A 17,613-nucleotide genomic window follows, 5' to 3' on the forward strand; every position below is an offset into this window, starting at 1 on the left:
TCTAGAGAGGTCTGACTCCCCTAGGCAAATAAGTAGGATTGTTCTCACTACCTGCGTTTGGAAGCTATAGGCATAGGCTACAGAAAGCATTGGACAAGTCCTGGGTCACAGGCAGCTCCAAGTAAAAACTCCGGAATCCCACAGATTTCCGCACGTTGGTGGACAGAGCTCAGATTATGTCAGATAAGGCGATTATTTGCATTGCTTGAACTGTCTCAGATTTTCTCTGCTGGGAGCACAGTGAAATCTAGCCTTTTTAACTGGTATGTTATATACTATATGCCTTATGAATGGCATATGGCTGCATCCCAGCTGTTTTCTAAAGGAGTTTTTAAAATTTCAATTAAACTATTTCATGTTCTACAGCATTCTCTGAAATTCTTACCCCCATCCATGCTCAGAAGAGATGTATGAACTCTGTCTTTCAATTTACAATGATTACTGAAAAGCTTCCTTTGTGTTTTTGTTTTTCAGTGATATGCTTTTAGTTTATCATGATTTGTTTTATTTCTAAGGCAGTAATTCATTAACAGTTTAGGCTCATCTGTCCCATCTATCTTCTGGAAAGCTTACATTCTCAGGCTAGACTAGGGAATTAAACTGGCATAAAGTATTTACTTCTATAGTTTTAAGGTTGCTTTTATACTGGCTCAGTAGTCTTAGCGTTCTCAAGGGAGGTTATAGAGAAGGCAAAGTCAGACTCTTCTTGGACTTGCACAGGAAAAGGATATGGGGCAATGGACACAATTGGTGAAAAGGAAAATTCCGGTTACATATTAGGAGGAAAAAAATTACAATGAGAGTTTTCAAACACTGGAACAGGCTGCCCAGAGAAGCTGTAGAATCTCTGTCCTTGGGGATATTCAGAACTTGACTGGATACACCCCTGAACAAGCTGACCTATTTTGAAAGTTGGATGTAATTTCTGAAGGTCGCTCTGAGTACGGGGGTGAACTCTATTACCTCCGGAGGTGTCTTCCAACATAAATTGTATATTTCTATGGTACGCAGAATTATGAGAGCAATATGGTGATATCATGCCAGCACAGACTTAGATTGACTTAAGTCATCATGGTGCTGTATCCCTTAGATACTATGTGGATATATGTATCTACAAGGAAGTTGAAAACTAGCTTACTAAAATAATTTTAAAAGGATTCTAAAAGGATTTTTATGCAAGTGAGATAGGAAGAGATTTGAATATTTGACTGTGAACAACGCTTTTGTTAGCAATAAGTATATTTATTATCTAAATAATGGCAATTTAAAGGGAAAGTGAATATACTTGTTTCATGTATGCGTGTGTGTTTCTCTTTCTGTGTTTTGGAATTGGTTTCTGGTTCCTTTCTTGATGCTTCTGGTGAGTGTAAAATTAGATTAGTATGTTCTTTGAGAAAACACTCTGCTTTCTTTTATTCATTACTTCAGTATAATTGGTAACTGTTGATTTTGTTTGTTGAATTCCATCTGCTTATAGGCATATGAAAATTATTCTTTTGAAGAACTACGCTTTGCTTCACCAACACCAAAGAGGTAAATGTTAAAGAATTACTTTTCAATAGGGACTAAATTTAATATGTCCTGTCACTTCTGCTTACACTCAGAGTCACAAGCCTTGACCGCCCAAATAATCCTGTCTAAAGGTGGAAACATTACAAAAATTGTGTATTATTTTGTTTTCTTAAATTTGGAGATTCTGTTTAAAATCTTTCACTTAGGTGATTTAATGTTGATTCCTTATTTGTAGTATCTGCTCTTTGAATGTTTCTTTCATCATTTGCTATAAATAAACGCGGTAACAGAGGTTTATAACTTCTAAATAATATGGGATTAGTACATTGAATGGGGAAAAAATGGTAGATGATCTGAAAGGAAAAACTTTCCAATACATTACAAACTATTTTCAAGAAGACAGTGATTGTTTAATGATTTTAATTGTTTTGTTTATGTCCAGACCCAGTGAAAACATGTTGATCAGAGTTAATAATGACGGTACATACTGTGCAAACTGGACTCCTGGAGCTGTTGGTCTCTATACCATCCACGTTACTATAGATGGCATTGAAATAGGTACTTAATTTTCACTATGTTTAAGCAGAAATTTATATTATATCCAGTTTGTATACTGCTAAATGTACACCTTAGTACTCATAAGGTTTAGTATTAAAATTCATAGCAAAATCTAGCACCTGGCTTTTGGTTCAAAAGCTTTCTAATCCCTTCTTCTTTCTCAAAAGAAAACTGTCCACAGCTATTCCCCCCTTGAAATAAGAATATATTTGGCAAATCATGTATTTATAATGTGGTTGGACTCCAAGACTAACAGAATTTCTTATTCTCTGCTCTCAGCATTGCAAGAAAAATTTCTTGTTTCAGTGATGAGAGTGACAGAGATGTATAGTTAAAGGAAAAAAATACTGAAGAACCTAGGAAAAGAGAAAAATTTTCCTGACCATGCAGGAGAAATGTTATTTTATTCTGTCGACAACTGAGGAAGTGTGGTCTTAATTGAAACTCTACCCTAAGTTTCAATTATTTATCTAATTTTAAATGCTTTGGGTTTCTTCTTTGCTGAAAATCTTTTAGCTGTATTTTATCTGTCTTGCTGGTCCTAGGGACTATAGTATAAGATAATATAGTATGGTATGGAAAGATTCCACTTTAAAATTGTTTCTTTTATTGTCCCATGTTAATCTTACTGGTGGTATGGTGAAGATGGTGGTAGAGGCATTGTAGTTAGGCTGAAACCTCACAGGAGGCTTTAAGCCAGTTCACCAGGACCAGCAATTCCTACTTCCCAATACTGTACAGCACCTTTTGTAAAGTTATATTTATAAATACACGTACACATGATGTACATAGGATTGGAATGAGATACTCAGTTTTGTGTTACCTACAGAAGATAAAATTAATAAAAGAAAGTTATTAATAGTTATCTTTGTTTTTCAAACCAGAACATTTTCATTTATAGGAGCTTCCAGTGGTACTTGATTTGTACTTTTTTTTAGTCTGCTATTCCTGGAGACATTTACACCATAGTTTAAATCAACTGCTGTTATATTTTTACACAGATTCTAATACATTCATTCGTTGCATAGGCTTGACTTTTAGAAATGCTAGAATAGAGTTGTTAACTGTAGTTATTAAACAGGTGTAAGTATCCTTAGCTATGCCACCTCTCTTCAATGTTACTTCTGCTCTGGCTCAATCATAGTTTCTTACTATCTCCTCTCAAGCTTTCCTATACCCATGCTTGACCCATAATTCTCTCAACTTTTAACCGCTTAAGTCCTAGCAGCACTTAGTTTCCTCTATGTTTCAAACCTTTTGCCTTCTTGGTACTTCTAGATTCCTTCCCTTACTGCCACACATGTTTAAAAGAACATTAATGAAACCAACAGGTTTATCACTAGGTCTGGTTGCTTCTTCCCAGGTTGTTGCTCTTCCAAGGGTCACCATGTAAAGTTAAACAAAAAACCCCAAAAGATCTGCCACGGCTATTAAATTTTTATAGTGTGGCTTTAATAGTGATTGCTGAAACAATTCTTGTAAGACTATTACACAAGGTTATATCCACCTTAAGCCTGAACTCTTTCTTTACATCTATTTTTCTTCATGGTCTTAGAATTTTACTGTGTTGAGGTATTTCCCAGCACCTTCTGGTTTTATAACAACATTGGTAATAAAAGATGCTTGCTCTTTACATTATAGACCTTTTCTGATTGTGTAACCTGGATTCAGAAGCTCTTATCTGTTTCTTGCATTTTGGGATTAGCATCTGCAGCAGTACAGCATGCATAAGTTATTGCCTGTCCAGGAGCTTTTACTTTTAAAATATTTTTATATTTTTAGAAATATATTTTTACTTCCTTTTTTTAAACTGAGTCTTTGTTTGCTTATAGATGCTGGACTAGAAGTGAAAGTAAAAGATCCTCCGAAGGGAATGATACCTCCTGGAACACAACTTATTAAACCAAAAGCAGAGCCTCAGCCAAACAAGGTTTGGAGAACTGAAAAAAGCCCCAGATAGTTACATTTGGGTGGGACTTTGTAGTTGTTTAATACATACTTTACCATGTTATAGTGGTGCAACACTTAAAGTGACTTGCAAATATCCTTATGTGCTGAGTGGAATGAAATTAATATACTGGATAAAATGAAAGATACTCATTCTGCTTTCTTTCTGTCTATCCACTAATAAAACTGTTAGAATTTCTACAGAAAATGCCTTAGTCTTGGCTTGTCACACAAACATTGTGCAACCATAATGAAAGCCACAGGCTGAGTTCTGTGCTATTACTGGTTCTTTTTCTTTGATATTATGCTATGAAATTAATTGTACAAAGGGCTTTGCAAAGATTTTTTGTTTTGTGATAAGGATCTATCTTCAGTCAATATAAAATCCAAAATTAGTTTCTTTAATGGTATCTTCCATTCCTAGAATATCATTATTTTATTTTTAAAAGTTATCCTTTCTGTAGCTTTTAACTTCCCCATTTCACCTTATCATTCCATTCTGAAGGACATAAATAGACAAAAGTTACAGGGGAAAGCTGAGAGGTGGTGTGGCAGTGCTGTAAGGGAAATGATGAGGGAACCATCTTCCGTTTCCTTTTAGATGCAAAGGACAGGATGTTAAACGAGGCACTGAACCTTTTTTTCATGGAATAAAGCTGTATTAAAAGATGTGGAAATCTGAAATACCATAAGGTTATCCTTCCCTGACTGCGTTTAGTCATGTCCCTGTCTTGTATCTTGTTCTGAGTTGTAGTTGCTTTGAAAGAGGAACCATCTTTCTGTCCCGTATATAGTGTCTGTAGAGCCTGCTGCAAAAATACACTTTACCTTTCATGGTAAACCTTTTTATTAGTCGTTTTTCTTCTGTGTTGCAATAAATCACATAACAAATCAGGTTAGAATTCTTTGTGTATGAACAGTAGTATTATAAATAATACACGAAGGTGATTATTGCACTGTGCTTCATAATTCTGAAGCCAAGAATTCAGGTTAGACTTGTATCAGTCAGATACAGTCTAATATAGTAAATCATGTTTCACTGAGAAAAAAGGCTTAGTTGAGCAATTCTTTGTCAGCCCACAATGCCAGATAGTCATAACCAAAGGACACTCACTAACTCACCATTCTCAGTCGTGATCTGTTCTCAACTAGAAACACCTAAGTGTTTTCACTGAGGCAGAACAACGTTGTGATTTTGTAGTCAAACCTTCCTTGAATTGCAGGTTGAAGATGGATGCTATATTATGATTTTGGATTGATATCTTCATTCTCTGTTATTTGAAGTTAGATGAAAATCTGGTTTTACTGTTAATCCAAGTTGGTAAGGGAGATTATTTTAGTGATCTGTGTTCAGCCTGTAGTGTATGACCCATAACAACTGCTGCCTCCTCACTGGCTGTGAAACTTAGATTAATTTGCAGGAAATTTCACTCCCCGTCTTATTGAGGGAAACTCAGTATGTTTCTTCAATTTCTTTCAAGCCATGTAATGTAATTCAGGGTAGTTGGAACCAACTAGAAGAAAGCAGTCCTAATTAAGCTAAATTGGAAGGGGCAAGTCTGATACCAGAATGGTTGGCCATTAGTGTGTTTTGTATGTTTCTACTGTCCTCACATGACTGAACAAGCAGCCAGCATCAATTGCAAAAAAAAAAAAACAACCCTACCAAACCCAAAAGCTCTGGGCATGGGGTGGTTTTCTGCATCCCTTTCATAGAAGGTAAACCCCCTTGTTAAGGTTGCTTTATCCTATGCAACACACCTTTCTGTGCTGCCAGGTGTTCCTCTCTTCACATTCACGAAATAAGGCACAGCAGCAAAGCTCTTGAAAACTGCAGTGTACTGTAAGAGAGAGGTACATGTTAATTACTATGCCTTTCTGCATCGGTCACTTCTTTTAGTCGGAGTTCAGTTTGTGTATGCTCCATGGAAGAACTGACTATGGGGGTATTACAGGATAGTTACTGAACTCTTGTGCCATAGAGAAACATTCCAAGCAAAGAGGTGCTGTATTGGAAAGACTCAGACAATTAAGTTTTTCACGATGGTCAGAAATGAACATGAGAACTTTTCATCTTTTTTGTTGTTACAGCTTGAGGTTTTCTGTTAACTAGTTAGCTGCTGCAAAGGGGAAAAATGTTCTTTCCAGCCCTATGCATATCCAAATCTTGAGTGTGAGTTCTTCCTCTAAATCCAGATTTTTAATCCAAGTTCTAGCCAACCCGTCAAATTATTTTTCTGAAGTAACATTTCGGGGTAATAATGCAGGGCCCCCTAATTTGCAAGGCTTTGTTTATAGGCTTGTCTATGTTGAGAATGCTGTCAGCAGAGATTCAGCCTTTTATTTTTACAAGAACCTTGGAAGTCTTAGTTTTGCGTGTTGAGAGAAATCTAAATCCTTGGAGTAACAGGATTGTTATTAAGCAAAACCTTGCACATTTTGGAGTAAGTTACATTTGAAATTCTTTACATGCTTATGTTTAGGCTTTTTTTGTTTGTTTTGGTTTGTGGTTTGGTGGTGGTTTTTGGAGGGGTTTTGGTTGGGGTTTTTTTAGTTGTTTTTTTTTTAATTAGTCCTAAAGTAAATACCATTTCTTAAAATAAATTATTTCTTTAGGGGAAAAAAAATAATTCATACACTTAACTATTACCTTTCATTACCTTTTCCTGAGTTTATTCTTTCCATATCATTCTGTGCTTTATCATAGAATCATTTGGGTTGGAAGGGACCTTTAGAGGTCATCTAGTCCAACCCCCCTGCAGTGAGCAGGGACATCTTCAGCTAGGTCAGGTTACTCAGAGACCCGTCCAACCTGGCCTTGAATATTTCTAGTGATGGGGCCTCCACAACCACTCTGGGCAACCTGTGCCAGTGTTTCACCACCCTCATTGTAAAAAATTTTATCTTGCATCCGGTCTACACCTACCCACCTTTAGTTTAAACCTGTTACCCTTGTCCTGTCAGAATAGGCCTTGCTAAAGATGTTGTCCCCATCCTTCTTATAGTTCCCCTTTAAGTACTGAAAGGCCGCAATAAGGTCTCCCAGCAGCCTTCTCTTCTCCAGGCTGAACAACCCCAACTCTCTCAGCCTGTCCTCGTAGGCTTGTAGGAGAGGTGCTTCAGCCCTCAGGTCATTTTAACTTCATGTTAAGTTAAAGATTGAGTTCATACTTCAGTTGATAATTTTTTCAGTTTGACATGTGGAGTTTGAAAACAGCCTTCGAGGAAAAAGGTTTTATACCACATGTGTAGAATATATGCACTTCTTAAAACCAGTCACCAAAAGGATGGCTTATGTTTGTTCTCTATGGGACAGGTGCTTGATAGTGTGTTTGAATGGTGAAAAAATGATAGTGAATAACAACTGGGAGATTTGGGGGGCTGTAGTAAATCAAACTAGTAACAAGGAGTTAGATCAGATTGATCCAACCTTCTTTTGAAAAAGTCAGAAAATATTGAAATAGCTATTTGATAACTAAAGAACTAGAAAGCTCTGTTCTTTTTCTATTTTTAAATGGCTATTTAAACTCTTTAGCTAAGGAAAATATCCAAATTTTGGGCAAAAAGCTGACTAAACAGAATGTTACGGTAGCACAAATGGGAACTGGCAATCCCAGGTGGATCGGTTGCTGGAAATACTAAATTTGAAAAGGCAAACCCCTTGAAAATGCAAGAATGAATAAAGAGCAGGAAGGAGACACAACACAGTTAAAAGAATGGGCATGCTTGTATTGCATATTGTGTGGTATAACAGAGATCTTTCCAAGACTGAGCCAATGCACTTTTACTTACAGGGGTTTTTTGAACATTTTTATTTTATTGGTTATAGTAAAAGAAATGAAGTTACACACAGCAGCCATGGGAAACTAGCAACAAACTGTAACTCTAAGACTGCTGTCTCATCACTAGCATTTCAGAGTCTGTTAAACCTATTTCTTTTTACTCTTTGAGAGCTCTGTTCCAATTTTTTCTTCCTTACTGTCTTCCTTTGCTTCTCTTAGGTTCGCAAATTTGTGGCCAAGGACAGTGCAGGGCTTCGTATCCGTAGCCACCCTTCCCTTCAGAGTGAGCAAATAGGCATAGTGAAAGTCAATGGATCCATCACTTTCATTGACGAGGTAATTAAGAAGACATTTCTGTTGAAAATTGGGCTAAGATGTAAAGTTAATTCATGCAAATAACTTTTTTATGTTTACATGTTGACATACACAACTTGAGAATGTAAGAGTATAAATTGCAAAAATCTAAATATTTACTAATTTAACTTTTCAAGCTGTCATTTCCTTTTAATTTACTTACTTGAAAACCTGTGTAACAAATTTCTGAGACTCTGAAGAAAAAGAATTCCTAGAGTTCATCTTATAATAATATCTCTAAGGATTTAGCTATTCATGACCTACTATTTCAACTCTACACAAAAATTTGGATGTAGGTGTCATTTTCCTTACATCTTTCACTTACACTATTGAAAGATCACTAGTGTATTAGACTACTATGCATGTATTTTTCTTACAATATAACTTCATATACAAGGAATTTTTTGCAATTTACCAAGTTATATCAGCAGTGGGAAAAAATGGAAAGTGGGGAACTTACGAAACTTATGAAGGCTTGGCTTTCTTTCCTCTTTTCTCTCAAAGCAATTCTTATTTTTGCATGATCTGATTTAAATTTATCTTTGCACCTTGCCTTCTAAAAAGATATGCTTCCTATTGCTTTGAAATTCTGATATTGTTGATATTCCTCTTTACCCCTTCTTATATTCTGTCAGCATAGTGAAGATCATTACTTCCTTGCTGCTATTGTCTGTTTGTCTGAAGTCTGTTAATCCTTACTAGCTACAGAACAGTTACAGGAGGGCATGGCTCGTTTTTGTTGCTTGCTTCCCATAGATCCACAATGATGATGGTGTTTGGCTGAGGCTGAATGATGAGACAATAAAGAAGTATGTTCCTAACATGAATGGTTACACTGAAGCCTGGTGTCTCTCTTTTAACCAACATCTTGGCAAGAGCCTTCTGGTACCTGTTGACGTAAGTAAAAGGTGCCTTTGAAAAATACCCCAAAGTACACTCTATCCTCATTACAAGACTTTCTTTAATTAAGGCTGCAAATAAGTCCTGAGGTAAACAATATTTTAATTGCCGAATAGTACCTTATATGTGTTTGCATTTTTGAGGGCTATTGTGTAATGAGGGTGGAGTGTAGAAAGGTTACGAGGCTTTTTATGTTGAAACCTCATCTCCTAGAAGAGAAACAAAAGTGCAAGGACCTCTGTAACAGTGTACAAAAGTATAATCTTATTAGATTGTGGTCTGCAGCAGGTGTTTCTGATGCAAGGTGTCATTGTCTGTAAAGTGGCCTACTGATGCTGTGATTTCAGAAGAGGCTTGCAGCCTGCAGTGAATCAACGTAATTGAGGCTTTTTAAAAAAAAATGGAAAAATTCTTTAGGCTCTGTTGGTTTTTGTGTGTATTTTTGAGTTTTACACCTGCATCCTTGAGTTATGAATTTATTAGCTAATCAAAGAATCCCAGAGCATCAAGACTGAGTAAAAAATCAGATTTATAGTAAGAGTAAGCATGATTAACCTGGATAACTTTAATGGTGGTCGCCATCACTACAATTCAAAGGTTACAACTCTTCTGTAAACAAGATACAGCTTTAAAAAATTAAGAAAACAGAGGGAGAAAAAAAGTATTTTAGCTAAACCAGTGTTTCTCAAAAAGTTTCTGAAAGCGCAGGCCTTTCATCTGGTCTTGTGCATTCCCCAGAGTGCGCAGTACCTTGTTTTTTTCAGGGCAGAATGTGAGGACAAGATCTAATGGCTAATACAGCTATTTAGATTTGATTTGTCCTCTTACATGAGTGAGCTGCTGCTGCAGTTGAAGACAGTTAACAAATGCTTGGCCAGATTAATCACTTGCAGCCAGTAATGTTGCCTGTTCATGTTTTCTGATCATAGAAGAGCTGAGATATTCCCAGTTCAAGTGAAACCGGGCTGTTTGCTAGTAGCAAATCTGGCAATGCATAAATCCCCGGTGGCTGCAGCCCATGTCCTGACAAACACTGTTATGTGATGTGATTAGATATTCTTCCTATTCACCTTCTTGTCTGTAAATTATTTGTTGATACAGTTCTACTTGGAGATTTCTTTCAATTAAATCCCAGTTTTGGGAAGTACTTTAATACTGCATTTGGGAAGCAAATTATTTCTGTACTCAGTCATCAGTCACTTGAATACTATGATGACAGGCATATTTATCTAGTTTGTTGAGGAATATATGAAAACATTTTAAAAAATATAAGCTTTGCTTAAAATCTTCCTTGTATTTTTGGCCTTGGATATAGATACTCATTAGAAAATAGCTACAGTGTACTTTGACAAAGCAATGTTTGTATGCAGCAGTATTGTACGCCTGGATGGGTATTATATTTTGTTAGATTTTATTTTATTTTGCCTATTACTAATACTTTTTTGCTTGGTGGCGGGAAAAGTTTTGAGCTCAGTAGTCATGTGCATGGTTAGCAAGAACTTACTGGTTGGTACGTTTCAAATAGCTTACTTCTAGAGAAGGACATACCCTGTGCTCTCTGAGAAAAGCTTGAAAGGAAAAGGCTGTCATAAATAAATAAACTTGAGTATTCAATCTTGATAATATTATCTTGACAATTCAAATTTCTTTTGAATAAGTAGGTCACGTACAAGGAAATGGGAAAAACAGCATGTAATTATCATACATTTCACTTTAAATGCTACTGTAAAGTTCAGATGAAATGTTATCGATCTTCTTTTCTTAAACAGTGCCGTGAATTAGTTTTGATACCATTTGGACTATTAGGAGTTGGGAGATGTTACTAAATTTCTTTTAACTAACCAGTTACATTACGTCCTTAATGGCACAAGGTAAAAGTTGCATGCCCTCTTAGCCTCTGATCAGTAAGCAGCCAGTGGCCAACACAGCAGAAATGTTATAAAAGCAACTATTGTAACAACGTAGCTATGTATAAGAGATGCATTTTGAGCTAGTTTCAGATGGAAGGTTTCTTTGCATCTCTCATATTTTCGAATTTTTGAGAGGACTTAGCATGTCCTGAAGCTATTTAATTTCATTATGACCATATTAAATTAAAATTTGTTGGTTTGATTCATAATAAGAGGAAAAAGGAAAAAATGTTCTGTAACCTTTTCTTTCTTTCTTAAAGGCCACAAAACAAAAGTCAGGGTTCAATGGCTTACTTTTGAATGCATTAGTCTTAATGCATGCTATTTATAGCATTATGCACCATATAACTTGATGAAATTGAATAAACTCTTGTGTAAACTCCTGATCTTTGTAACTCAGCTTAAAACTCTCTTTCCTGCCAAATCTTGATCACACAAAGTGATGCTGCTTTCTTCGTAGAAACTTTTAAAATAAAATCTCTTTTAAGGTGATTACTGAGCTGAGAATATTCCAAACATATGTCTGACTTTCTCTAAGCTGTCCGAGAAAAGAACTGTATTTTTATAAAGTTGTCAAATTCAATCATGCAGTCTACTAGGGGTGAATGACTCATGTGGCAAAAGATGTTCAGTCAAGCAATAAATGCTAAAGTTTCTGTAGATGAAATTGTGAAATAATCCATATCTGCTCATGTTTTTCTGTTGATTTGGGTAGCTGCATGGCACAATGAGTGGAATGTAGTAAAAAAAAATAATCTGGTAATATAAGATTTTTGGAAATCAAAGCTGTTCTACTAGTATTAGCTTCAGAAGAAGGGAACAGCCTGGAAAAAATCTCTAATGTGACTGAAAACACAAATGAAACATCAAGTGGCTGAATTAGTCATTGTATTCCTTGTCCAAATAAATCTCACATTACTTTTATTAGACTCATTTATTCAGCTCATGAGTGTGCAGACTTGGCAACTCTGATTACATTACTTCATCACCCTCAAACTTACAGGCTTTTTCTAATCATCCCTTAAGTAAATTTAGTAAAATATATTTAAGGTATATATTTTTTAAAGAAAGCTTGAATTCTTCCATTTCATCAATTTATTAATAGAACAGTAAACAAAGGAAAAAAAGTAGAATTTTTCAGCTCTTGTCCTTCTAACAATATGTATTGTATTTACATATTACGTTTCTTTGTAGACGTTAAAAATGTATTTTATAATAAAGCAAATATTGAGTGTCTTAGATGTAGATACTCTGTTTCTGTATATTTTGATCAAAGCTATTATATTGAAAGGGAAATGATCATAGGAAATAAGTTTGTCAACTGTAATGGAACTATTTGTTTGAGCTGCAGTCATTTACCTTAAAAAAAGCTGTGTAGTCGAATCCTTTCATGAGGAGCAGAGCACTGTGTAGCCTTTGATCTGAAATTGAGCATCCAGTCCATTGTAGGCAATATGATTATAAGACTATGAATTTAATTGTGATTTTGGAAAAGAATAAGATTGCCATTTTGGATAAGCTGCTTCCTTCGCTGGTATTTACTTTTCCTTGTGTCTTGTGACATTCAGTTAACTGTTTCTGAAAAAATACTTCCTAAGTTCCTTACACGGACAGTTCTGTATTCACGCTTGCACACAGTACTTAGTAGAAAGGTACATTGTAGGGGAATACAGCGTAAAACAGTACACACTAGGAAGAAAAAGAATTTTATCTTGATTAAGCTTAGGAACTTGACTTTTCAAAAATCATATCTAGAGTATATGTTCCTGTTGCTTCATTTTAAATGTCAAACTCTATTATAAGGAATACTGTACCCTGTGTACCCTGCTGCCCAGTTATATTGTTACATTCCCCAGCCACCACAGGCAAGCAGGATGAAGAAACTGCAAGTTTTTCAAATCAATGTTGCAGTGGAAGAAAGAACCAGAATTAGTACATAGACTAAGACAGTGTTTGATCACAGAACCTCAGAAAGCTGAATGTTATGTGGAAATATTGAAGGATATTCAAAAGAGATTTCTACCATCATTTTAGGCATGATGGAAAACAATTTCAGAGTAAGACTGTGTTGGGTAAAATGTCAAGACAGTTATTTAAGATAAGCCTTAGCTTTGAGGAAAAAGTATTAACTGAGATTTTAAATGCTTCTTAATGGTCTGGTAATTTTGGTGGTGAAATGAGGTAATTTAATTTTTTTTTTATTTCTGAAACTTAAACTTTATTGGAAAAAAAGCTATTAATTTCTTTTCTGGAAGAATTCCTGAAATTATTTTTAGTTTTTGGAAGGGAAAGCTTGAAAGGAAAAAAATGAACTAAATCTATGGATGATAGCATAAGGACTAAATATAAAGCTTGTATGTAGTAGTGAAAACTTAATGAAAACAGCATAAAAACTTAATTCTCAAATGCATGCCTGATGTGTTAATCTAAACTGGTGTACAGTGTGCTAATAACCAGGAACATCTAAACTTCAAAGAGCAAAGGAGACCTTCTAGTTTGATCTTCTTGGTGGTGCTGAGCCAGCATGGTCCCACTTTACTCCTGTTGGTTTCGTTTTGTTTCACATGTATAGCTTTGTAACATACAAAAGTAAATATTTGAAACAATATTTATATATTTTAGGTATGGATATAGATAGGTTTTTCTGTACAGTAGAAGTCTGTAACAAAATAAGGGATATGTTGCAAAGTAATACAATTAGTCCATTACACCAGTTGGATGCCTATGAAGTACACTCTCATTAGGCAAAATAGGCTTTTTATTGTTGTCATGGTTTTGTGTCAAATTGCTAAGCCCTTACTCTGTCAATCGTTCTGTCTAACACCCTCCCCACCAAATGCCAGTGCCCAGTGCCCCAAAACATCTCTCTAGTGCAATTGCAATTTTGGGTAGAGGTACTAAATTCTAAAGAAATGCTGGTGTTTGACAGTTTCCCTGTTTTTTGCCAAAATTGCGAATCATTTGCATTACTGAAACTTGATGTAAGTAGGAGTTTTGCAAACAGCATTCAGCCAGATGATTTGCTTCCGTCATGAGTTAAAGTCAGTATTTACTTACTTTTAACATGTTAATGTTTATTCAAGGAATGCAGAGGAGGCATGCCGGGAGTGTTTTGTACTTGTTTCAGCTCTAAAGGGATTCATTGCCTTTTTTAAAACTACTGTTAAATTTTAATGTGACTGCTATCCAGGGATTTCACTTGGTTCCCCTATCAAGATGGGGATAGGAAATACAATTTTGATACCTGTGATCATATATGTAAAATGGTGGCTTTGCCAAAGGGATTCATTCTGTCATTAACACTACTGTATATGTACTATTAATTCTTTCATTTGACAGGAACAGTAAAAATTTCTTTGAAATTAGTAGAAACCAGTTTATGGAGAAAAGATGGCTGCTTTTTCATGTTTTCCAGTGGTTAAAAAATGCTTTTCTAGCTGTTCTGTGAGAGGAAAAAAATATACAGAACATCAGTGTTCCTTTCTATAGTATGGGCAGTTGGTTATAAAATTAGCGAACTGTCTCTGACAGCTCCATTTGGTTTATGATCATTCATAATAAACTAAGAAAATGCATTGTATACTTTATGAAGCTAATGAAATCTTAGTGATCGTTCTCCTTACAGCACTCTGAAAGTTTTGGCTCTGGTAAAGAGTGCAATTTTGATGTGCAAACTGATGAAATCATTCTGTGCAAGTGAATTGCTTTAACAATAGTGAGCTTAGCCCTTCTGCATCTTTTCAGTTCTGACTTGGTGACTAAACGTCCGTGTGCAGTTGTCCTGCAATAATTGAAATTATCTTTCAGCCCAGCAGACTGCCTTGCTATAAAACTGTGGTTTGTGGTGGGACCAGCTACTGTTTCATTGTAACAGAAATGTGGGTTTTTTCTGTGCACAAAGTCTTAAGCTTTATAAGAAATGTCTGGCTCTTAGTTTCAGTAAATGGCATGACACACTACATCCATTTTGAGCTTTTGACATACTAAACTGTTTTTGTTTAATGGATGATTTGCCATGGTGAGCAGTGGACTTAGGTGACTTGATTAGGAAAACAAAACTTTCCCCTTTTGCAAAACATTCTACCAGTAAATTTACTTGTGGAGAAAGTTTGCATTATAGTGCCTCGAGCTTCTTCCTCCAATGTTTCTTTGTTCCCATTTCTTTGTTCATATGTCTTTTTTTTTTTTTTTTTAAACTTTGTTGCTCAGAATGTCTTTAATGCTAGCCAAGGAGTAAGGGATTTGGACTTTTTTTCATGGACTTCCAAAGTTTTACCCCTTAAGGTGAGTTAAATGACAGGAACAGTCACACTGTATCTTGTGTTTTCAGATTGTACCTTATGACTCAACTTTTCACTAAATATTCTTTGAAGTTTTTTTTATTTTGAATTATTTTTACAGGAAATAGCAGATTTGCATAGAATGCTGTCTCTTCGCTTAGGATGAGAAAGAAAAAAATACCAGGGCATATTATTGAATTTTCATAAATTCATAATTCACACTCTTTTTTAATTAACCAAATTAGAAATTCAGAGAGATGGCCTAGTAATATAATAAAGGCTTTCATTCTTTTTTTGATGTAGACTGTACTAGTAAAGCTTTTTCTGTTAATGGAGGGTACGCATTAAGTTGCAGCATCTAATAAGATGATGTTAGTAAAGCCACAGATATTTAATAAATACTCAGCCCGTTCTTAAACTTTAAAATTACAGTTATAGGAACAAGTTATGTTATGTATAGTTAAGCAGCTTAAACTATCTACAGAAGTGCATGTCTAAATCTCATTGCAGCCCTGTAGTAATTTTGAGATTTATTTTTTTATATGAACTTCGTAATGAAGATGACACCGTGGTGTACATATTCGTTTAGAGATTTAAAATCTTGTTTTTCCACTGAATCTTTTACTTCTTTATTGTTATATCAAGATCTAGATAATGTTTAAACTGTCTTTAAAACACGATAGGTTTTTTTTTCCCTTTGAATCAGTTTACCTCAGCTTGCATTAACGTAAGTTACGTATTTACAGAACAGATTAATTTCTCTATAAAGGCTTCTTGGAAAGACTGCTGTATTACTCTGGACATAGTGCACAGACTTTAATACCAAAATGCTGAAACTGTGATAAAGAGATAAGAGGCAATTGCATTAATTAAAAAGGAAATGATGTAAACAGAAGCTTGATTTAAAAATGGGTAAAAGAAAGTATTATTTTACATAGCAGGAAGTGAACTCCTGGGAGGTTCTGTTACAGGAGATTGTGGAAGCAGAAAGTATCAGCACATTCAGAAGAACTTAAACAAATTTGTAGCAGTCAGATTCATAAATAAACACTAAAGAAAATAGGGTATACCCTCTTACAGCCATAATAAAAAGATTTTAAATGCTGTTGGTATAGAAGTCACAGACCACTAATAGAGACTTGTACGCTACTTCTAAACAGCATCTCCCGTTGCCATTGCTGAAGGCAACATACTGGGCTAGGTGAACCACTGGCATCGTCCTGTAGGGCATTACGTAGTTCTTAATTTTCAGGTGTTCTTTTAAAAGCACCTGTGACTTGCATTATCAGCATAATAGAGTTTGCTCCTGCTTTTTCACTTGCTTTCTTCTGATGTAAATGTGCGTTACCTTACTCAGTCCCTCCTATATTTCTTTACAATAGTCTTATATTAAGCTACAGCTGGCTGAAAAGTCTGTGCTAATATTTATCTTTTTTTAGTAACTAACAATTTTTCTTGGTAGGAAACTCAAAAAGTGTTCTCTCATTTCAGATTTGGGTATATAGTTCATCTGTAATTGGTACTAGTTGAAATAAATTTGCAGGTCATTTTTATTGTCCTAGTGAAAATAGTAAATATACACTAATATTATATGTGCGTTTAATAATCTGTGATGTTGCTGTTACTCTTTGTCATAATTTTTCTAATTAACAACATACTCTAAATGTGAAATCAAAAAATAGGCATCTCATTTTGAAAGAGATAATATTCAAATTCCCTTTAGATAGCCCCAGACTGTCTCACAAAATTTCACAAATACAGCAGGAAGAATAAGTGTGTATCCTGATAAATGGCAGTGTGAAACAAGGTTTAGTGAAAGCGGTTAGAGTAAATAATTTGTCTCCAATGGTAGATATTCCTTTTACATAAATGACTACATTTATACCACTTTTATTTCAAGAGTAATATGGTGACTTTTCAATTAAACAACTAGCTACTAGTAAATTGCACATTATCATTGCACGCTAAAATTAGCAATGTAGCTAGTATCTCTTTTAGCTTTGAAATTTAGCTGTTGTAGTCTTGAAATAAGTATTTCTTACCTAAAGAGTTCAAAGGTATTATTAATAGGTTTTATTCTGTTCTGTTTTTGTTTTGCCTTTTTTTAATTTCTCAGGAATCTAGGTCTAATACTGATGATTTTTTCAAAGACCTAAATTCACACTGCCCACAGGAAGCAGTGATGCAAGAACAAGATATGCCATTCCTTCGAGGTGGACCTGGAGTGTACAAGGTAGTGAAGACTGGCCCATCAGGTCACAACATCAGAAGCTGCCCTAACCTTAGAGGTATCCCAATTGGAATGTTAGTTCTGGGAAACAAAGTCAAGGCAGTGGGCGAGGTATGGATCCTTGTAGCTTCAGTTCATGT

General features: G+C 35.2%; 1 protein-coding gene across 1 annotated transcript in view; it reads left to right on the forward strand.

The window, feature by feature from the left end:
- MYCBP2 (MYC binding protein 2) overlaps positions 1–17,613 on the forward strand; it is a 209,398-nt gene that overhangs the window by 133,590 nt on the left and 58,195 nt on the right. The window contains exons 48-53 of the mRNA XM_064447372.1: positions 1,478–1,533; positions 1,955–2,070; positions 3,903–4,000; positions 8,019–8,135; positions 8,910–9,050; positions 17,360–17,584. Coding sequence (XP_064303442.1) covers positions 1,478–1,533; positions 1,955–2,070; positions 3,903–4,000; positions 8,019–8,135; positions 8,910–9,050; positions 17,360–17,584 — 753 coding nt within the window. The remainder of the gene's footprint in view (positions 1–1,477; positions 1,534–1,954; positions 2,071–3,902; positions 4,001–8,018; positions 8,136–8,909; positions 9,051–17,359; positions 17,585–17,613) is intronic.

The sequence above is a fragment of the Phalacrocorax carbo genome, chromosome 1, assembly GCF_963921805.1.
Source record: "Phalacrocorax carbo chromosome 1, bPhaCar2.1, whole genome shotgun sequence".
Lineage (NCBI taxonomy): Eukaryota > Metazoa > Chordata > Aves > Suliformes > Phalacrocoracidae > Phalacrocorax > Phalacrocorax carbo.